This window comes from Photinus pyralis, unplaced genomic scaffold (assembly GCF_008802855.1).
Source record: "Photinus pyralis isolate 1611_PpyrPB1 unplaced genomic scaffold, Ppyr1.3 Ppyr1.4_LG6, whole genome shotgun sequence".
Classification (NCBI taxonomy): domain Eukaryota; kingdom Metazoa; phylum Arthropoda; class Insecta; order Coleoptera; family Lampyridae; genus Photinus; species Photinus pyralis.
In genome coordinates, this window is record NW_022170663.1 from 38,509,855 (window position 1) to 38,534,026 (window position 24,172).

At 33.3% G+C, this 24,172-nt stretch overlaps 1 protein-coding gene across 1 annotated transcript; it reads left to right on the top strand.

Moving 5' to 3' along the window:
• The first annotated feature begins 964 nt into the window (after positions 1-964).
• LOC116174682 (neuronal acetylcholine receptor subunit alpha-7-like) lies at positions 965-22,983 on the top strand. The gene is made up of 9 exons (XM_031492631.1): positions 965-1,114; positions 6,079-6,221; positions 9,220-9,374; positions 13,914-14,097; positions 17,629-17,845; positions 17,901-18,035; positions 20,748-20,947; positions 21,260-21,392; positions 21,449-22,983. Exons 1-9 carry the CDS (start codon positions 1,048-1,050, stop codon positions 21,676-21,678), a joined length of 1,464 nt encoding a protein of 487 aa, XP_031348491.1. The 5' UTR covers positions 965-1,047; the 3' UTR covers positions 21,679-22,983.
• The last annotated feature ends 1,189 nt before the right edge of the window (positions 22,984-24,172 follow it).

Consider the following 24,172-nt stretch of genomic DNA (forward strand, 5'->3'; position numbering starts at 1 on the left):
GAAATAAAATCAATCCGGCACCGTTTAAAAATTTCCAAGATGAAAAAAGTCAAGGTTTCAAGAACATTCCACCAAACAAATATTACTCGTGTTAAGTTAAAGTTTTATTTTGTCGATTGTAATAGCAGCGAGCTTTCGTAACTTCTCACAGGTTTTGTCAATGGATTGTTTGTTCTAAATTGTTTGTCGCCTCGTTGTCTGGCTTTGGTTTTGAATTACACGCTACAAATCGGTCGTGTTAAGTTACTTCTGCAACTGTAAATAAGCTGACACTACAGAATTCCCGATTTTTTTGAACCAATGAAATTTAATAAGATCCCTCCGCCATTACTATTCCACCATTGGTTGATTACTTAGTGTTTAGAGAGCGGATTACTTCACACAAGATTAAGAATTCGCAGGCATTTAATCAAGTTTCTCTCTCGCACTCATCCATAGACCCAATATTTCTAATGATGTATAGGAGAATGTTATGCTTATGTACCCTATTAAAATCTCTTTGTATGTATGTTTATACTTATATGTGTATGAGCAGGAGAAAACTCCAGTTTGTAAACTAGTAGGTATTATTACGAAAACTATTACTGTATAAAGGAATTAGCTGCCAGTTAAATTTAACAGAAATTGGTAGCGGTCTTAATTGAGTTAACAATTTCGCTTCTAGTTGAAATTTGAGCGCACGTTCACACCAAAAACGCTCATAAGCATTTGGAAAGAGAGCTTGAAATTTGAATATTGAACGAGATATGGCTACGACGTATTAATTATCTGTAACGTAATTTGTAGATGTTCCCAACATGTATGTATCGGCGATCCAGCCGGTTGCAAATAATTTCCTAGTTATCTAGCTTTCTGACATGCGTTCGAAACTTCCAGCGTCGATTTGCTTTCAGTCTACGCTCAAATAATCAAAAGGGCGGTACGTACTCCTCCGTAACTCTCACATGTGCGTGTACTACGGTGAAAGAGTAATTACCCAAAACTCAGTGTCTCTCAGACTTATTTAAGGAATCTCGATCAGATCATTTTTTATTAATTTTAAATGTTATGGCACTCGTAATAGAAATGAAGACTTTCCTCTTTGTATGTTTCGCGCTGAAGATTTTATTACAAGGTGAGTATAAGTATGCCATCTTCATCTTAATGGTCACATAAAAATAATGCAGAAACGCTGACGAAATAGTACTAATTAAATAAAAGTGTCATTACTTTCCTGAGCATTTTCGAGTTCAAGATATTATTAATTTTACCCAAAATCGTTCTGAAACCTGATTTTCATGCCTACTTTCTGTCAGGAAATTTTAGTTTCCATGACAGAGACAGAGCAGACTACGTTTCCTGCCGCTTGTCACTTTAGTGGCCGCACCTGTCACTTTACCAGCCGCCATTTTTGACATTTCCAAATGTCTATAATGACTCCTGTCATCACATTAATCAAGAGTTCTATATAAAAATTGAAATTTTATATTAAAAGACGATTTCGGGTAAAATTTAATACAACTCGTCAGTAAAATGTCATTACCTGATGACTCGGAAATTAAAGTACTCGACCCCGAGGGGGCCTCGCACTTCAATATTTCCTCGCCAGCAATGTATCATTTTCCTGACTTTTATGTAAATAACTATAACGCACCCTTCACTGACATTATTAAAGTATTGTGCAACGGCTGAACGGGTTTAACAAAACATACGACATACAAGGTTCAATATTTAGGTAACGTACCATTTTCTAACCCAAGGAGTTTACAAGGATAATCCACAATAAATGTTGACAAAGATCGGATATCCTTTAGTTTATATGATATTTAATCTTTTGGCTGTAATTCCGATCCTTTTTAACAGAAATCAAAAAAATATACGTAAAGAACAATTCTAAAATCATTAAACAGAGTTGAAACTTAATAGTTGAGCAACAACAGTCTTATATAGGTAAATATTATTACAATGTAGTGATTTAACCCTGTCTAAACCCCAAACTTGATCTTCGAGGGACTACTAATTATTTAGGCATCATATCATGTTAGGAAAATTAATAGGTACAAGGAATTAAAAATTTATGGTGGATTGTGGAGCCCTAGTATAAATTTCAAGAGAACTTGATCCTGACGACCCTCGAATTATGTCTATACCTACGTCGCTTAGTTAGAGGTTAAATTAAAGTTCAAATTTACTCTATTCGATATCGATATCCAACAAAGATTTGACCGAAATTATTAAAAGGATTAAAAATGTGTAAACGAATATACAGTGATAACTTGTATTTATTAAGAAGTCGACATAGGGATTTACGTGTATTGTTTTTCCCTATGTCTACTTCTAAAATACAAAATCTCATCGGAAAGGCGCCTAATATCCATGCAACCATAATAACTTCTTAAAACAAGACGGAGTTGTTAGATAGTGTTGATCTTTAGAATATGGGACGGTGTTTCGAAAATAAATTAATGTGGAAGGTGAATATTATTATTTAAATAAAAACAACCTGACACAGTCAAATAATTGGTTTCTATTAATCAATTGAAATCAGCCAGCCGACTATTACCCTCCAGCTCGAATTTACTCATAAATATTTAAATCGCTTAATTCGCATCCAATCAACAGAACAATAACTACTTATAAAAAACAAAATGATATCCAGATCAATTTGCAAGTCCAATTTTCTTGCGTTTGCACTTGTTATATTTATATTAAATATTATAATTTGCAATATTGCATTTTATACCTACATTAAATTATTTTTATTGCAGACATCTAGGTTTCCATGACCAACACAAGAGGGCAGGATTATTTGAGACCACAATTTCTTAGGTATCTCTTAAAATAAAGGCTGTTGCCATAAGAAAGTGTTAAATTTATACCACCCAATACAATTGTACATGAATAATGTACAGGGCGAGTCAACGATTGAGTGCTTTTGTATTATGATATGGTTGAATATTCTCCACATTTTAAAAATATTTGGAATTATACAGGATGCGCCCACAAAGTAGGGAGCCCAAATGGTACATTTTTTTACATCGAACCCCCTGTATTTGGATGCATTTTTGAATACGTGTAATTGTACGTCTTTTTATTATATGGTTAATATCCGAAAAGCTAGTAGTTTTGAAGATAATTGGATTTTTAAGAAAAATTGGGCATTTGCAAGCGTCAGTATATTTATTGTCAAAATTATTAGATACTTAAATTTTGATTCCAGGTTTTATATCTTTTATCCTGGGTTAAGTAAAAGTCAAATAAATACATCTATTATGAAACATTAAAAAAATAGCTTACAGGGTGTTTTTTTTAGATCCAAAGTTACAAAACTTCATATTAAAAATCTCACTTTTTTTAAATGAAACACCCTGTATATTTTTCTGTCATCTTTTAGCTCCTCCAAAAACCTTCATGATAATAATATCCTATACCTATCGCTGATAGTTTTCGAAATATCTTGGTTTTCCTGGGTTTTATATTCTAATCTTAAATAAGTTATGCCATGTAAAAAAAACAAAAAAAGGCAATTTTTATCTATCTCGTCCAAAACGAAAATCATATCGACTAATCCAGTCAGTGATATTAGTTTCATTTTTTTTCATATTCACCTCGTTATTATGTAAATTAGAACTTATTTCAGATTAAAATATAATAAGTAGAAAAACCAAGATATTTGTTTATGTTTTTACTATCAAATTTATTCTCCAGTTTTTATAGACTTAAATGAATTATTAGAAAAATGAATTAATAAATATGATTTTATCTTTGAACGAGGCAAATAAAAATTGCCTTTTTTTGCATGGCCACCTCACTATTATGTAAATTACATATACTTATTTAAGATTAGAATATAAAAACCAGGAAAACCAAGATATTTCGAAAACTATCAGAGATAGGTATAGGTCATTATTATCAAAAGTTTAGGGTTTTTGGAGGAGCTAAAAGATGACAGAAAAATACAGGGTGTTCCATTTAAAAAAAGTGAGATTTTTAATATGAAGTTTTGTAACTTTGGATCTAGAAAAAAAACACCCTGTAAGCTATTTTTTTAGTGTATTTATTTGACTTTTACTTAACCCAGGATAAAAGATAAGAAGAAGAAATTATCTTTAAAAGTCCTTGCTTTTCGGATATTAACCATATAATAAAAAAGACGTACAATTACACGTACAATTCAAAAATGCATTCAAATACAGGGAGTTCTATTTAAAAAAATGTGCCATTTTGACGCCCTGCTTTGTGGGCGTACCCTGTACAATTCCAAATATTTTTAAAATGTGGAGAATATTCAACCATATCATAATACAAAAGCACTCTATCGAAAAATCTTATCTTCAAGGCATTAAGTTACTCCGCGCAATCGTTGACTCATCCTGTACAAGTTGACTAAATTTAAAATGGAAAGGAATAGGTCTCGCGAAATATCATAAGTAACTATTGTACTCGAATTTCATGCCGAGTTGTAAAGCTGTAACGGATGTCTCATGACCTGAGGGTACGCTGCCGAATTGTTTATTGTTAATTATTTATATTATATATTATTTAATTGAGGTTCTGAGTAGTGTATCATGTAGTTCGAACGCTTGCGTATTTTCTAGAATTGAGTCTTGGCCAAGACAGAGGTATCAGGTGAGAAAGATGAGTAAAAATAAGAGTCACTGTATGGTTGCTTTTATATACATACAGGGTGGCCATTTGAAAACGAAACAAAGCCTATTTTGGGATGTCAAAACATTTATGCAAAATTCCTCGGACCCGACAATTTTTGATTCAAGGGGGAACCATTTTTTTGCTGGTTTCGCCCCCCTGAGGGACAAAGCCATAGCGGGGGCGAGCCCCCAATAATTTTAAATCGAAGATTGTATTCTTGATCTTCGTAATATAAGGTTAACGTTCACAGGTTGTAACAATAAAATAATTAACAAGTGCTATAACTGCTTTCGCGAAAGTGTCGCATCTGGAAGTTATGACAATTGACTTGAAATCTTTATTCAGACCCATTTTGAATTAATTTAGTGCTTTCTTATCTGAGATTTAAGTTCTTTAAAAGTTTCACAGTCTAATTAAGTGGCATGTTTATTCTTAATTCCACGATTGCCATGGAAATGTCACGTAACGTTTGCTTACAAAAATCACAGTTTTTGTAAATAAAATGATTTCGGTTGAAAAAGATAATACACCGTTTATACAATGGCTTGTTGTAAAAGCAGAAGAAAAGTCGGTAGGTGCAAAATCCAAATCCAGTAGTGCCTATTATAGAGAATATGAAAAGTTGTTTACGTGGATGAATAGGAAGCATCTTACGATCGATAATACTGGAATATATGAAGGAAATGTCAATGGTATTTTAGTGCATTCATTCAAAACTTCAAGCAATTCTGCAATTAAGAACTGGAACAGATTTGGCAGCATACCCAATTTCGCACTCATTTGAGTGTCCAGAACGGTATAATAAAAAATATTTTTCTACTTATCAATTGAATCACTCCACCGACTATTAGGTACCTTTATATTCCAACAAATCTAACCTGTCAGGTGGTTTTCGTTTCTTACGGTCTTAGCGTGTGTTCACTGTAGAGGTGGTCAGAAACGCTTAGTACCCTGTTGGCCCAATTTGTTGGTTTTAGGTGTATGGAGATTGACAAAGTTTCGGGGGCATTTAATGTGGATCAACAAATCTACATTAAATCCATTACTTACGCTAAACAACCTCCTAATCTAATTTACCGTCATTAGATTTGCGTTAATTACCCGCATAAAAAAGTAATAAATTAAAGATTCAAGTATGGATTCCAAATGTTGGTTTCATTTTCGCGTTGTCAACCTTTCAATTCATTTTTGCATGCAACCAGCGCAAATATTAAAAGTCTTTCTATAAGCAGTGCAGGAATTTCCATTGTTGGATTTATACATAATGGCTTTCAGTATTACTTTCTTTTTCAAAAAGCAAAAGCGTAAAGATACCGAGCTATTGCACACGCATCAAATGACGTAGAAGCGTTTCTGATTGCCATTTTGAAAGTGATATCGATTATTCTAATTTGAATGTAGATAGTGTTCATAATTTGTGTACCTAGTACCTAGTTGGATTTTTTTCAGATAAATGTTTCGGTGATGAACATGAAGCCCGATTAATGCGCCAATTGATGTCAAATTATGATCCGGCCGTTCGACCGGTGAAAAATTCATCTTTACCTTTATCTGTGATATTTGGAATTTCTTTGCATCACATCATTGACGTGGTAAGTTCAATATTATCTTATTTTTTCTCTACACAAAACCAAACCAGATGCCAAATTCTTGGCAGAACGGCTTCCTAGCTTAAACCAGTTGGTAAAAAAAGTGTTTGCCAGACTTACATGCTAATGTACATTTGCATAATTTTTAAGAAATCAAAATAAAAAAAAAACATTTTAGTTCTTTTACTCTGACAGTTTTTTCCAGTTTTTTTTGTTATAAAACCTGGCACAATTTTTGTAGGTTGTATACAGATAAATAAAGTCTTTCAAATACTCTTAATAAAAATAACAATTCTCAATAATTTTTGAAAAATTTGCCGTAGACATGGGGATTTGCGTGTGTTGGTTTTCCCTATGTCTACTTTTAAATGACAAAATCTTTTCTGAAAGACGCCTAATTTTATGCAACCAAAATAACTTTCTTTTAAAAATAACGATCTGCGTGTCATTATTAATTAAATTGCATATAGTTGCTTTTGGCTTCCGTATTTTTATTTTCATTCGGGTGCGGTGTGACTACACTGAATTCATTGAATAAAAAATTAATTTAATCAATGTTTCAACTGAGTAAACAGTTGATATTCTCAAATGGTATAGTGCCAGTAACAGTTTAAGGAGCGTAAGAGATTTATTTTCTGTTAAGCCAAAGCAACAATAATCAAATTGATTAATATTACAGCCAGATCTTTATTTGTTTCAAGAAGTTATTTTGGTTGCATAAAAGTAGGCGTCCTTCAGAAAAAGTAAACTTCTGCTGTCATTTTTGATTATTCTTCTTTCTTATGATCTATCGAAGGAAAATATTATCATGATCATTTCACTTCCGAATTTACCGGATGTGGATAGCAACTTTGTTATTTTAAATAGGACGCATTTATTTCAAGGCCTCCTAAGAAAATTATGCATGTAACGGTCACAATTTAGTACATCTTAAATAAAACGAAAACCATCACAGATAGGTATAAGGAATGGAATAATTGATCGATGTAGAATTTTATTCGACATTTGAAAGTGCAAAAAAATAAAGCAAATTTCATTTGAAAAATTTTTTTTGTGGTTCATGTTAAACTTGACCATTAATTTTAAAATACTCTGTATAGAAAGGCGATCAAAATTTAAAGCATTCGCATGTAGCATCACGTCAGTATTGTTGATTTTGGAAGACTGTTTGAAATTCAGGTCGACAGAGCCATAGGTACAGATCAGTATAGAGATCAAAGGGTGACGGTGCCGGGGGGGAGGGGGTGTTAGAAATTCATTTCATCTTTCATGGTATTCTAATTAAAGGGGAGAGTAAAACTGGTTTCATACTTCATGGTACTCTAATGAAAGGTATCAACGAAAGGAATTAAATTCTACCAACCTCCTCGTCGACTCACAAAGAACGATTAGCACATCTGCAAAAAACATATCCATTGATAACGTAAAAACTTTAAGAGCGAATTTCTTACAAATAGTTTGTCGGAAGAAAGTACTCTCAAAAGCAAAATGAATCGAGTTGAAGCAAATCCCTTGCAAACTTAGTGTCGGAAAAAGGTACTCATAAAGGGCAAGTGGAACGTCAGGACGAGATAGATTATCTGCAGAATGGAGTGTCGGAGGATTTTGAATGTATGCTAGGAGGCCTTTAAATGTTTATTGGTTTCCTTAAAAAATACACTCGAAAACCACGGAGCAATTCATCTCTAAAATTTTTGTCTTTGGGGATATTGCGGGTCGGTCACCACGCTAAAATCACGTGATCAGATCGTGATTGTGACGCTACAGAACGATAATAAAGAACATGTTATATACGATACTGTTGAAGCAAGCATTTTTACCTAGAACAGATATCAGTTTCAGGGGATGATTTATTGGAACAATTTTTGAAGACCAAATACTGCACCTGCATAAGCGAGACGAATTGATTCTACTTTTAAATTTTAAGTTTGACGTTTCGTCTCCGGTCAACCATCATCAACTTTGTTTTTTTTTATGGAAGTAGTTTTTACATTTCGTGTCATTTGATAGAGAATTGTTTTCTGATTTAAAAAATGTAAACATCACTATCTTTTAATAAGAAATAGCGCTATTAATTCGTAAAAACGCAAGAAACTACGTACGTACACTGTTCAAGACAAAGTTTTCTAGGCAAAATAGAAGACATTAAATAAATTGTTTAGATTTTTGAAATCAGAAAAAAATTCTCTATCAAATGGCACAAAAAGTAAAAATTATTTCCATAAGAAAAAACAAAGTTGATGATAGTTAACCGATGACGAAACGTCGGATTTAAAATTTAAAACTAGCATCTTATGGAGGGGAAAAAATGGCCATAATAATGTGTTATTTATTTTGAAACAATTTTTTAAATAACTTCCGTAAAAAATCAAAAAGATTTAGCAAAATTTCATGTTTTTCCGGATATCTCCGAAAGTAGTCGGAATGTTTTCAGTTCCAAAACTGCATTTTGTTATAAGCATCAAAATACTCAACTTTGCCAAATGTAAACCTCAAATTTGAATCAGCCTGTGTTTGAATGTCACTGAATTAATTTACATACAGGGTGTCTCATTTATTTTGACAGTCGATTATTGCGGAAACTAGCGGAGTATCAAAAAATAATTTATATAAAACATTCTTCGTATCGGCCCATTTAATGATGCTATGCACATTTTTACATAACTGTTCCTTAAGGATCAAGTGCGAGGCAACTTTTTATTGAATATTCTTATTCAACATCGGAAAATAATAAACGTTCGTGGGAAACACGTACCATTTTTCGAAGACACTTTTTGGTTTGAGCTAGGAAGCTGTTCTGTCAAGAATTTGGCACATTTTTTACAATAATCTGTAAGATCAAGTACAATTGCGGAGTGAATTAAAATCCTTCCCTTCTATAATTACCCGACCTATCGCCGCTTAATTTAAATTGTTTCAAAATAGTCGACTTAGATTTTGTTAGAAACCACTTAGAGTGATTAAATGCCAATAAGTTCTAATCTTCCTCTTATTGTTATAGGATGAAAAGAATCAAATTTTGACAACAAACTGTTGGATAACGCAAATTTGGATCGATCATCATTTAAAATGGAACGCTTCTGACTTTTCAGGAATAAAAGTGATACGAATACCATACAATCGGGTATGGAGGCCTGATTTAATACTTTACAATAAGTAAGTTCTTTATATACCTAGCATGAATGCTTTGCTTTTAATGCAACTGAAAAGCATGTTTTACAACTCTGAAAAACTCCTAGGTGTACTGTGCAATTTATTGAATGTGCGCCTAATGAGTGCAATTAAATTTAACTCTAAAGTACATACCTGCACCCTTTTATACACAGGCACCTACTGATTTTTCGACGCCCTTGAAACTTTACAAACAAAGTTTTGTGAGGTAATTTTTTTTCATAATTTAATAAATTGAAGGTGTTGTGCTTAGGTACTTTGATCGCAGTCTAGGACCATAATAACACCACACCTCTGACAGTTTCATTAAATACATGGTTCACGTTTTCGAAGAAGTGAAGTCAGATTCTCAAACCGTTTCCTTGATAATCGTGACCAAAGTTCGAACAGGCAGAAAAAAGCCCGAAGAACCTTTTAGTTTTGCTTAACGGGTTCATTCAGAGATATCCTTCTAATAGAACACATACTGTAGCGAATTTTCTAGAGCGATACCAAACTGTCTTCAAGTCGACAAAGAATTAGTCAAGGGCGATAAGGAATAAAATCGGATGTAACTCATTCTTTCCATGAAATATGAGATACTAACTCGAGACTTCTCTAGAACGGTTTTATCTGCTACCTAACTAAATTGAATGGTGTTTAGTCTTAGTCTTAACTCTTAACATCATACCGAAGTGATAAATAATAATTTTTTTCCATTTTAAAAAGGAATCACCCTGACTAAATCACTTGATATTGGGGCTATAACAAATGAATGAAACACGTCAACTTTGGTTTTCAAGGGGGAACATTTCTACGTACAATCCCCTTAATTCCCACAACCCTCATGTAAAAAATTTCAAACGAAAATAATAGTCGAGTAACACCTGATTTAAAAGGGCTTTCAATTCTGTATCTAACTCTGCAACATTTTTTTACAGCAGAAGAAATGTAAGAAAAAGTTTGTATCTTTTCAAAGTAGAAAGTGAAAGTGGCACGGAAGAATTTACATAATTTGACATGTGGGTTCTTATTGTGACAGGGGTTGGATTTTCACGTAGAAATGTGCCCCCGTGAAAAGTAAATTTGGTGTTTTGCGATTTTTGTACAGTCGCAATATCAAATAACTTACTTTATTATAGGGTGGCGCGTTTTAACTGAAATGCAGTGTATGTATTAAAAGAATATCTCCGAATCTTTCCCTTACTTTAAACCCTAAAGTTTGCTGTGGTCAAAAATCGAGATGAGGATAAAAACGAGGAGCATATATTTGTATCATTATTTAACCGTCACAAACTATACAGGGTGCTCATATATGTAGTATATATCACGGTAAATATCCACTGTATACAACATTTGTCTATATGAAAGTTGTTTAACATTTTATTTCTCATAATAAGGCAGCATTCGGTTGTTTTAATTTCAGAAAACAAATGAGTAACGAAAAACAATTGAATTTTTTAAATAGCAATGGTAGATTTTTTAAATTTTTTTGATGATGTAACACGTTAGTTAGTATCCTTATACAAAAAAATTATTATAATTACATCAATAACATTAATATTAGCATAAATCAAAATAAAACAAATGAAGACAATACGAAATTAGCAATAATTGCTGCAGCAATTTCTCCATGAATACTCATACGTTCATTTCAAGCTTTCCGTGATAGGTTAGTTCACTGCCTTGCAATAATAAAAATATTTTGAACACTTATTGCGATTAAAACCATTTTATTGCTAATTTCATTTTGTCTTTAAGGTTCAATAAGAAACGTACACGTTCGTTTGTTTTATTTTAATGTAGGATATCTAGATTAATGTTATTGATGCAATTATAATAACTTTTTTTGAAAAATTTTTTATGTAACATGTTACGTCATCGAAAAAAGAAGAAAAAACCTCTATCAAATGAGCCTAATGCAAAGTAAACTGCTATTTTAAAAAATTCAATTGTTTTTAGTTATTGATTTGTTTTCTGAAATAAAAACAACTGAATGCTGCCTTATTATGGGGAATAAAATGTTAAATAACTCTTATACAGTGTGTAAAGCGATGGGGTATACAAGAGGGAATTTTTTTTTAAATATTGATTTGAAATTATTCTTCATGATATGTTTTGCTTGCCTTGAAAGTACCAATAACGTTTCGATAATCTAAAATTTATTTATAGAAATCTGGAAAAATAATAAAATTAATTTTTTTTATTGAAAGTTATCATTCTACATTATAATTAAGATAGAGTATTGCTATCAAACCACAAACAATCGAAACGTTATTGGTACTTTCAAAGTAAGCAAAAAATATAATGAAGAATAAATTTTTTTCATAAATCAATATTTAAAAAAATTCCCTCTTGTATACCCCATCGCTTTACACACTGTATAAAACATTTTTTACACAGTCGTTATTTATCGAGATATACATATACTACTAGTACGTTGGGTACGCCAAAAAAAACTGCACTTTTTGATTGGAATATGCCACTTTCTGTGGTAATAGTTAATACCAAAAGGCAACTTTTGAGATAGGGAGCCACTCAAAAATCCGTGCAGGAAACCAAAATGGTGGCCGTCAAAATGGCGCCATTAGCCGCAATATATTTTTTTGTATCTCTGCTCCTAATAGTCCGATTTTAATTTTCTTTTTTTTATTGAAAGCTCTTGTGACGAGGAAACTTTTTTGCTCTAAAACTTAAGGATTTAGCACAATTTTAAAAAAGTGTTTTTTTTACGAATTTGAATCACAAGTAAGCTCAACCCGATTTTTATGTGTAACTTGTCCACGTCAAATGTTAATATGTAAGGATTTGTATTATTCAGCACAATATTCTGACTCTTAAGGTCTGATGATGAATCGGTCTATACGATTCGAAGTCGATTAGCTAAAGAAATATTAAAAGTCAATTATTTGAAAAACGAGTTTCATTGTATCAATTTGTATCGACAAATAATTCACTACGTCAAGAAAATAGTGGTTGCTATTTAAAAACAGTATGCCCCCTTTGACCGTGCAGAAGTATGCTACTGACCCCAAATTGAATGTACGTGGAGTACTTTTTATAATTATGGATGTCATAAAAAGCTTTTTGAAAAAATGTTTTGAAGATAAAATTTTCAGCCCTGTATAAAAAACATATCCGGAAAACGGTTAGCCTCGCGGTTAGCATTACGAAAAAAAACCGATAAGACCTACAAAAATAATTCTTTTGTTAACGGATATACCGGGGGATACCTATAAAAAATATCAAAATGCCCTCAAGAACACCCTATATACCTAAAAATACGTTTTAGGCTTCCCCTCACCAACAAACCGTTACCATTAATCTCAACCATTGAGGCTCTATCGTCCGCTTACAGAAGGTGGATTCCCTGTATAATAAAAATGATTCAACTTATATGAATAGGTATCTAAAACTTGGAAATCATAATATTCCGTTAATATTCTTAAAGAAAACCCGAGAGAAATCCCTCGAAAAAACCCATGATCTGATAAATAAGCACTCCAAATTTCATTCGTCGTAGCTTAAACCAATTAGTTAAATAAAATAGGATAAGTAAGAGTTAAAGTTGATATACTGAGTGTTTTTCTGTTTTTCAGAGAAAAAAATTGACGAGGCTTTTCCTTTCAATTTTCATAATACTTGATCTCGTGCCTGATGAAACAAATATTGCGCATTTTTTCCAAAAAAAAACATGGCGGATTGAAATTTTCCGAACTTGCAGGGTAGATACAAGGAGTTTTGGGGTTGTATCGATTGAATTTCTAAATGATGGCCTTTTATGTCGAAAAGACCGGGATATTGCACAATTAAGAGCTTACCTGTGATTCAAATTCGTAAAAAGAACACTTTTTTAAAATTCATAACTTTTATTGTTTCCTGTTGACAATATAATATTGTATTAGGACATGTCACAAAATGAAGAAAAAAGAAAGAAAAAGCGAAAGAAAACATTGATATAATTTAACATAAAGATAACATAACATAACTTAAAACCTTGAGCACTTACTTACTTCTAAAAACTCGTCGACAGTGTAAAAAGCATTTTCGCTTAGAATATTTTTTATTGAGAGAATTGTGCTAAATCCTTAAGTTTGAGAGAAAAATGTTATATAGAAAAAAAGTTTCCTCGTCACAAGAGCTTTCAATCAAAAAAAAGAAAATTAAAATCGGAATATTAGGAGCAGAAATACAAAAAAATATATTGCGGCTAATGGCGCCATTTTGACGGCCACCATTTTGGTTTCCTGCACGGATTTTCGAGTGGCTCCCTATCTCAAAAGTTGCCTTTTGGTATTAACTATTACCACAGAAAGTGGCATATTCCAATCAAAAAGTGCAGTATTTTCCCTATTCTAGCCATGTACCCGACGTACTATACCTATATTCCATACATAATGGGCACCCGGTATAGTTATAGGTATACGTTAGAATAAAAAAAATAAATAAATAAGTCTGGGATAATACCATTGCAGAAACGCTGGTTCTCATCTTGAGTATTATTATTATAATTAACGCTTTATTTTAAAAAAAATCTCTTTTCAGTGCCGATCCACAGTTTCAAGCATCCGTAATAAATACCAATGTAATAGTATCAAATTCTGGAGAGGTGGTATGGCTAAGCCATGGGATCTACCGCTCGTCTTGTGATATTAACGTAGAATACTTTCCATTCGATTTGCAAAATTGTCATATGAAATGGGCTTCGTGGACATACGATGGATACCAGGTAGTTAATTTGAATATTTATTTTTCGCAATTGCCAAACGGAAATTCAGAAGAGAATTCTGTACCACTTTTTTTTGTTAAAATAGTAATGCCACAAACAGAATAAATCTAGTCACGTGAGATACAGGGTGAAAAAAAATATAAACTTTCTTTTAGACATTATTTGCGTAGAATCCAGTGATGTAGTCAAAAAAATTTGTTGGACCACCGTTTCTGAGATTTGGCCAAAAGTTGGTATTTAAATGTAACACCCTATATATCTTAACCTCAATTATTCGCATTTGTTTTCCTAATTACATTGGTATATCACAACCTATATCTTTTTATATAATTATACATTATATTATAACATTTTTTCAAAATTTTGAAATAACAGGTTTCTACTGTCAGTCATGTTTATTGATTGGTATCGGCTGCAATGAATACAATAAAAAAACAAAATCTCCATGAATCCATGGCCTACGATTTAAAAACCGTACAAAACCGCTAAAATTAAATCAATCAATGTAATCAAGAAAAATAAAGCAAAAAATTGACGTTAAGATATACAGTATGTCGCATTTACAAAATACCAACTATGGGTGAAATCTCAGAAACGGTGATCCAAAATTTATTTTTACTAGGCCACTGGATTGTACGTAAAAATATCTAGAATTAGCCGTTTTTACCTTGTTTCTATCTTACATGGGCAATATACGATAACATTCAAAGTGTTCGTTTTCACGCTATATCTCAGAAACAAACGTAGCTAGATTGATTCTGTTTGTGGTATTAAGTTTCTCCAAACAAAAATAGTAGAGAGTCACGAAAATTGCCTCTATCTTTAAAAACAGCTGAGTCTCCACCAAAATAGGACACACGGTAGATCCTGTTTTTTCGCATGGGGATCTCGGCGAATGCGACGTTTTTAATTGAGACAAAGTTTAATCAATTCGTCGCATTTAAATTTAATTATTGTCTAAAATAATACTCGGCGATTACGCTAAGTATATTGTAATATTGTATTATTTGAAGGATTATTTTAGGTAGGTACAATTTTCTCGACTAAAGTACGATTAAGTTATTAAAGCCGCAGAATACAATTTGTTGAAAGCTTAGGTAAAATCTATACCCAAACTTGGTTGAAAATCTTAGTATCAGGAACGATTAATGACGCAGTAGTATTTTGGCGAGTAACAGCTAAAGGGCTCCACCAATAACGAAAAGCATAACAAAAAAAATGTTACATACACCGTTAAGGGTAGACAGTAAAAAAGACCCACCGTCAAAAAATTGAAATTTAAATTAGATAGAAGGTGAAAGTTAACCAAATCTGTATGCCTACATTACTTTTACAGAGATTTTTTGATTTTAGCAATCGTGAGGGGTTTATAAATCATTAACTGTTAATTGTGTATGTGCTCCCCGTTGGTGACTGTTTTGGGTACCTATTCGATATATCTCATGTTGCCATTCATTGTCTTAGAACGACAGAGTCAGTACAACACTAAAATGTAAAATTTAAACTAAAACGCAACAAGAAAAAACGGAGAAATTCAACCTCAAACTGATTAAAGTTCCAGTTAAGTTCCATAACAGAGGGAGTGAAATGTACCGGGTGACCCAATAAGACTGTTCCTCGGCCATATCTCGAGAACCTTTCGTCGTATGACTTAGGGTTAAAAAATTATTGACCATCGTGTTTCATTTGTTTAATTTTCCAAGGCCTACCTAAAACTGTAGGGTCCTTTTCCATAAAATCTTTCGCGCCATCGACAAATACCGGAAATACGTCAAATAAGATACAATTTAAGCATTTTTATGAATTAATTAATCTCATTTTCCCAATATTTAAGGTTAGGAACGAGATTTTGAAAAACGGTTTTCACTTGCCTCTTTGGGTGTTATTTGGCTACTTTCTCATAAAGAAAAAGCCATATCATTCCATTTCATTTTTTTAGGATTTTGGATCAGTGTCAAAACTAGCCCGTAGTCGGAGAAGGATTCAACTAAATTAACTAGATTTTGGTTGATTCTTGTTGCCCAAGGAATGCTCTTTTCAACGATACCAAATTTGTTACAATCAGTCAAACGGCTAATAAGTTAAAGCAGGTTATTGCAAAAAACAATTGAACGCCCCACATCATCTTTGTTTTTGAAATAACTGAGTTTTTGTTTTTATGAAAATGTTAGATAAACTGGTTCTCTTTAAAAATGTGAAAAAAGAATGTGTAGTTTAGGTATTATACGAAATTTAAAGAATATGCAATTTTAAAATTTAAGATGGCAGTTACGCCCTCTGGTGGTCATTTTTAGAACTTCAAAATATTTTCCAGAGATTTTTCATAACCGATTTACTCAATAATTTTTTTAACCCCTAAGTCATACGACGACCGGTTCCCGAGATATGGCCGAGGAACAGTCTTATTGGACATAGTAGGTATAGATCATTGTCAAATTTCTACACATATAAAGAGTGCTATCATGCGAGTAGAAAAGAGATACCTCGGCCTCGCCCCACCACTTTTTGTGAGGTCACAAGACCTTGGCGAAGGTGATTTCCCCGGTTACGTAAGTTTTGTAGTGCATGTGCAAGGTCGTGGTTTGGGGTTTTCCCCTTGTATGTGTTTGCGTTTTTTTAACGCCCAAGGTTATGTGCGAAATGGCAAAAAATTGTAGCGTTGGGGTGCAAGAAGTTAGAACATAAAAATTCTTATAAATAAGAAACTTAGAATTGGGCAGACACACACCTGATGTTTAAAATATGCGATATGCTTGTCTTTACTGGAAGCATCTGTAGTTAAATTTAAAAAATACGCAAAACGAGTCACATAACTGGAGAAATCACCCCTCGGCAAGACCACAAAAACCTTGTGACTTCACAAAAAAGTGCAAAAAGTGGTAGGGCGAGGTATCATTTTTCTACTTGTGTGTATACTCAGACCAAAAAGGAATGTTTTGTATAAAATCTTGTAGGCGCTGGTGTAAGTTCTGAAAATTTTGAACGATTTACCTTATAATAAACAAGGACTGTGCGCAGCCAATGGAAATCGTCGAGTGAACACCTAATTTTTGCTACATTACGATAGGGCAATTGTAAATTAATTGAAAGTTAGAGGTCCACATATAACGCATGGATGAATAGATTAGATAGACAGAGACACGGTACATAACCAAACAGGGACATGCAAACAAGAACTTAGGACTTAATTTCGAGCTTAATTCGCTCATAATATAATTTTGAAAGTTATATTGAATCGGCAAAGTTAGAATTTCTTATTCGAACTTTCAATAATGACTTTGGAAGACATAATAGAGTAACGGTAACCGTTCAATAATAGTGTTTTTATTCAACGCGGTAACCCACCCTTCAAAATTACGCAAAAAAAGGTTGAGTGGTTCGGCGCACCCTTAGTAAATTTGTTTGAGAAAGATGTGTTTTAAAACACTATTTCTCAAATTATTTTGATTCCATTCAATATTAGAAATTATAAATTCAAATAATAAAGAATGAACCTCCAGTATACATTATTTTGTACATTTTTAATTACAGATAGAACTAATGAAGCAAAGTGAAGAAGGAGACGTAAGTAATTATCAAGCGAATGGGGAATTTGATTTGTTGAGCTTTTCTGCAATAAAACACGTGGAATATTATTCGTGCTGTCCTGAACCATATCCAGACATCACCTACACGATCAAGCTAAAAAGGCGTCCACTTTTTTACGTATTCAACCTCATCCTTCCGTGCATCTTAATTAACGGAATAGGTACCTAATAATTCGCCGTAAGTGAAGTACCACAATTAACGAATCGCTATTTCAGCACTGCTGGTCTTTTACGTTCCTTCCGAATCGGGAGAGAAAGTGACCCTTGGAATAAGTGCATTACTATCGATGACCGTTTTTCTTATGACAATAAGAGAAACTCTGCCGCCTACGGAGAAAACACCTTTGATAAGTAAGTTTCCCAATTTTTGCGCTTTTATTCTCACTTTCCCGTCTATCCTTCGATCCTATCTATAACCTATATAAGTATATACCTACCCATAGGCTATAGCTAAAGGAAGCTTAATACAAATTTGTTTAGTTTTTCGGAGGCATTTGTTAATAATAATTTGATAATAATTTGCGATTGAGACAGCAGACCGTGAACTAATAGGTATCTACGTCTAGTTATCCAAACAATGTCGCTTTGGACGTTGAGGGTTTAATTAATTAAATCAAATCCTCATTACAACTCATTTAATCAATCTCGTGTTTACCTATTTCATTGCAGAAGAAAGGATATTTCTTAGAATTAAGGCGTAAGATCGGGGCTTTTTGCCAGTTTCGAGGCCGAGTTGCGATTCGTTTATAGAAGCTTTTTCGTCATGTTCGAGGCCGAGTTGCGGTCCGTTGAAGAAACCTTTTATCAATTTTGAGGACGGGGTTACCGTTCGTTAGAAGAAACCTGTCGTGATACTTCGAGGGCAAATTTTTATTTTTTTTTAATTTGAGAAGACGTGTTGCCATATTAAAAGTTCAGTACGTCCTGGTGAGCAGTTTCTAAACGGACAGCCAGTCGAGTCATCGGTGGTGTAGTTTGCATTCAGTCAGATATCACTATTTACGTTTCTACAATCTGCCTGGGAAATAAACCAGAAAACCACAGTTTTGTGCGTCACGTGTCGATTAAGTGCGTTAGTTTCCTTTCGCAATTAGTGTTTTGTTTGCCCGGATGTTTATTGAGATTTATAACTTGAAAACTGTAAGTAATATTTAGATTTCTTGATGTTTGTTAATTTTATAATCGAACGCATGTGCGAGGGTTTGTTTATTCGAACACTAAATAGGATTTTATGTTTAATTTCATTTGTGGTTGCACAATAAATTTTGTTTATGTAAAATTATGCAAGTCGTGTGTTTATTCGATCCCTTTAACGATTCAGAGAAATGTCTCATGCTCCATTATGATTAATTTTATTGATCCGCGCACAAAGTTCATTTCAAGTGCTTTCAAAATTTGGTAAAGGCATTTTTGGAGTTTAAGGAGTTTGATCTTGACCACTGTTTGCTTGGAATCAGGAATTTAAGTCAGATTTGAATTATTTTCGTTATTCCGGGGTGCGGAAGTGTACTAAGAGAAACTTCATTAAGCTAGTTAAGTTTGAGGTGTTTTATATGTGGCCCGAAATGTAAGGGTCACAGCAGTATCTATGTTTTTCAGGGCATTGTGTGCCAGACGGTCATCAAACTTCACTACCTGAAGCCCCCCCCCCCCCCCGTGAATTATTTCTTAGGGTGCTGTTTTTGAATGTAACACATAGGTATGCGATAACCAACTGGTCTCAGAATTTGCATACGCATGCATTTAGTGGTTTTAAGTAAAATCTTTGAAAAAAAAGGGGGGGCGGTGCCAAAGAATAACTATACCGGTCTTTATAAAAATGGCCCTTTTTTCGTTAGTCTTTTAAATTTTAACTTAAATATGCGTTAATATAAAGTTCTTTAAGACGAAAAAAGGTTCCAAATAACCTTGATTGTGTAGATCAGTGGTTCTCAAAGTGGGTGCCGCAAGCACTTCATAAGGGTGCCGCGAAATTTTTGAATATTTACTTAATAAGCTTAAAACTACATATATTAAAAAAGTAATTAAAATAATTATAAAAAATGAATATTCGTTTTTTAAGACAATTCTGTTTTTTAGTTTCTATTTTATTTATTGCTATGGTTCATAATTGATTAATCAATCATATGCTGGTATTGCATTACATCAGACTTTCTCAATCTTATAACTTATATTTGGGGTGCATATAGGGTGGTATGGGGAATCGAAAACGTCCTGTTTTGGTTTTGATCCGTAACCATCTTCAAGGTTGTTGAGGGTGTCAAAATTTTAAAAGAGTCATAACGGCTTTTACTGGCGAAAATGGCTTAAAAAACTCTACAAAAAAGTTCATTACAATTTTGTTATGAGTTCCTTTGTTTTTGAGAAGTTTTGAATTGAAGAGTTAAAAGTTTTTATTTTATTTTTCTCTAAAAGTAAGCATCAGAGTGAAAAATGTCAATTACAAAAAAGATGTGTCTTGATGAGATTTACAAAAAAAGGCTTCTACACTTTTTCCGTCGGGTTCAAAATAAAGGCGCTAGAGGGCATTTTCTAAATGTTATACTATGGCCAAAGATAATTGCAATGACTATTAATAGTCGGAAAGTCAAGTCAGGAGTTTACCTGACAACTAGATTTAAATGCTTTTGTGTTTAGAAATTTTTTTTGTAAAGACTTCTCATCCTTCACATCTTTACTAACTGTAAAAAAGTAAAAAAATAATACTAGGGGTTCCGCGAATTTTGTTTAATAATTTTAGTGTGCCGCCAGATAAAAAGTTTGAGAAACACTGGTGTAGATACATTCTCATAAGTACCTAACCTTTTTTCGATACTTTGGAAATGAATTTTCTCCACATCGATCTACCAGGGAAGTGTGGTAAATGAAGATGATCATGATCATAATTAAGATGTGGGTTGTAGGGAAATGAACCAGTGTTATAAATGAATAATTACCATACATTACTATACATTGCGATCAAAAATGATTGACCTTTAAAATTTTTGTTTACATGGGAAATCATACCACCGTCACCAAAGCTTCGTTTGTGACGGAAATGATTTATTTATTTATTACTTCCAGGTTTATATTACGGGGTGAGCATCTGTCTAGTCTCCTTCGCTTCCGGCTTATCGGTGGTGACTTTGAATATATACCACAGAGGAGTCAGAGGTGCAGCAGTCCCAAAAATTATTCGAAAAGTTGTTTTGGAGCGATTATCGCACATTGTATTTATGAGATTAGAAACCAACAATGCCCGCCATAGAAATTCCCAAATGCAGGTAAGTTTATCAACCAATAAATTACTTCAATTCAAGAAACAAAATGGAGGAATTGTAGAAATAAATTTCATTAAACCCTATAATATGACCTATTTGTATTTTACTTAGTAGTTCAATTTCATCGATTAATATTAGTTTATTTGCAACGTTATCATACACCCTAGTCTAGTAGGATGACTCAAAAAGAAGTATGTATACTAACGGTGGAAAGATCTCTTCTGAAACAAAAAGCAAGGAAACGTAAATTATCGTGTACAGCGTGTTTTCGCAATGGAGAACTGTATTATACTGATTGCACAATCACTGTTGCAGGAAGTTAATCCACAAACCGGAAATCGACTAGACTGCCAGTGGTCATGGACCGACAAGGGCTCACAAAAGGATGATTGCTGCTTTCAACAGAGATCCCCAAGATTTTTAACAAGAGATAGAGTGGATCATATAGGTCAGTTGATATCTATGGCGTGTTCTCAATTTTATGAAGGTTCCTTTTCGTTCCAGATTACTTCGAAAACCAAATCATACGAATTTTACATAAGGTCCATGCGAGTATTGATCGTAACGAGCAAAGACTTGCCGAACAAGATAGAAGAGAACTAACAGAGATGGAATGGAAACAAGCATCACTTGTACTAGATAGATTACTACTAGCCGTGTTTTTTCTTATTACTATTATAACTACAACTACGATTTTGTGCGGAGGTCCACCGCGCGATGATCTCACCCAATGAGTTGAATGATTAAGGAATGAGTGTTTTAGTGATCTGAAAAAATACGTAGTAAGGATAGTGTTTTAGACAATACACGTGTAACCGGTACCGGGGTGCGTCGGGGTACCTTAATGTTGGGTAGAACCAGAGTAGAACGTACAAAGTTTTATCTGAAACCGGCTACCTACTTCAGGCTATTCAGATATCTCAAAAATATGAAAAAGATTTCTGAAGCGATATTCTTAAAGTACCTAAGCCAATTTTTATCTCACAAAAAAAATAGAATCTCGATAAATATAAATAAAGTGAAGTAATTACTTATGTATGTTATATACAGGGTGAGTTTTTTATGAATAGGTAGTAGTCGATTTCGGAAAGTACAAGGTGATGCAAATTCGGTTAAATGGGGAAGATTTGCAGTTTTATATACGTTACGCCAGGGCCGTATTACCCATTAGGCACACTAGGCAGGTGCCTAGGACCCGGGAAGGATGGGGGCCCGGAAAAATTAAGGACACGTAACGTAACGTGTGAGATTTTAAAGTACACAACACAACAATTTTACACTATACAGGGTCATTCTTGACGAGCGTCAGTTAGAAAGATATGGGAAACCTTTGAAAATTAAGCTGAACTGATAAGTCCTTTAAAGGTTTTGGCACATGATGAATTGAACTAAAATATTTTCAAAATGGCGCCACTTCAATATTTAGAAGGAGCTACGAACGGTTTAACGTATATGCGAAAAAGTACACAACTGTGCTGGAACACGAGTTATTATAATTTATGAAAAGGGGCCCGAAAATTTCATTGTGCCTAGGGCCCGGACAAACCTTAATTCGGCCCTGCGTTACGCCATTTGTTTTTCCAACATATTCATGGTTTGCTAGATATTATTACTTTTTTCAAAATATCTAGCAGTAAGGCACATGAACTGCAAATCTTTCCCAATTTAGCCTATTTCGTGTATTTTATACATTCCGAAATCCCCCATATACTATTCATGAAAAATTCTAGATTTAGTACGAATTTAGCGTAAAGTTCCTGGTCTACGTCTTACCATTGAATAAAAACAATTTTAATCAATGGTGCAACTAATACAAGGTGAGGCACAATAACGAGGAATTTTGTAAAGGGCTGTAAAACCAGAACAAACAACAAAACAATTCGCTCGTTATTGTCCTCGTCCAGTTAGGTAATATTAATATTCGCAAACAAAAGGGTGAACTTTGTATTTTTAGTATGTTATTATTAGATATTATCATTATTATTAGAAATGGACCAACTATAAGCAAAAGTATAATGTATGTGTTAGTAGATTTTAGTCCTGTACGACTCTTTCTCAGCAAATAAATTCAAATTTAAGCGACGTAAGTCCCCATCGAATCTGTATCATTGATTTTCTGTACGTAAATAATAATTGGTTGGTTTTGACGATTAGATGCACAACAGACTTACATGGTACAACCCTTTATCCAAAAGTACAACTACCACTTAATTATCTGTTCTGTTACATACTATAGCCCAAGTCTAAGAGCTGGGCTACAGGAAAATGTTAGTTATCATTACATGGCTGATTCTGATATACAGGGTGGTGACTTGCGTAACGCATCATAGGGATTTCAATGTAAAATTCATAACATGCGGATACTGGCTCCCCAAATTATTTTATGGCAAAAATGTATTAGTTTTTTGTAGGAAATTTTTTTTACGCCAATCAACCGTATTAGTTATCAATTTTTTGCATAATAAATACGAAAAATTCGAAAAATAAAAACCCCATCTTTTTCAATAATCTGTGATGCCATGGAATTTTATAATACAAAAACTACGCCAATATCCGTCATGCCATGGAATGTCTGCTATAAAACAAATCAAATTCTATCAAAAATTATTATATTTAGAACAGCGAATTCAACATAAAGAAATACCAAATTACTAAAAACGGTTTCCTAATGTAACAATTTACAATAAATGTTCGAATAAGTCACCATTAACTGCAAGACGGTAACCAAGTCGATCATAAATCCATTTCGAACTGCTGCTAATTAACTGGATATCTTTTTGTTTTGGAAAATTCCATGGCATCGCAGATTCTTGAAAAAGATGGGGGTTTTATTTTTCCATTTTCCGTCTTTATATGAAAAAAATTGAAAACTAATACGGTGGTTTGGCGTAAAAAAAATTTTTCTATACAAAACTTTAATACATTTTTGCTCTAAAATAATTTAGGGAGCCAATAATCGCATGTTATGAATTTTACATTGAAATCCCTATAATGCGTTACGCAAGTCACCACCCTGTATAGTCAAGTGGAACTCGTCATGTCTGCCAGCGAGATCCCGTGGCTTAAGGCTGATGGGAGGAGCAGTCAAATATGTCAAATTTTAACAAAACTTCCGACTTTCCGAATAGGTATGTGTCTTGGGTGCCTTTACTTATTTTGAACCCGACGCAAAAAGTGTATGAGATTTTTTCTACAGCTCATCAAAACACTCTTTTTTTGTATTTAACA

Coding starts and splice junctions, on each gene's coding strand:
- LOC116174682 (XM_031492631.1), top strand. CDS start 1,048: ATGGCACTCGTAATAGAAATGAAGACTTTCCTCTTTGTATGTTTCGCG. Junction 14,098..17,628: donor GGACATACGATGGATACCAG/GTAGTTAATTTG, acceptor TTTTAATTACAG/ATAGAACTAATGAAGCAAAG. Junction 21,393..21,448: donor AGATAGAGTGGATCATATAG/GTCAGTTGATAT, acceptor TTTTCGTTCCAG/ATTACTTCGAAAACCAAATC.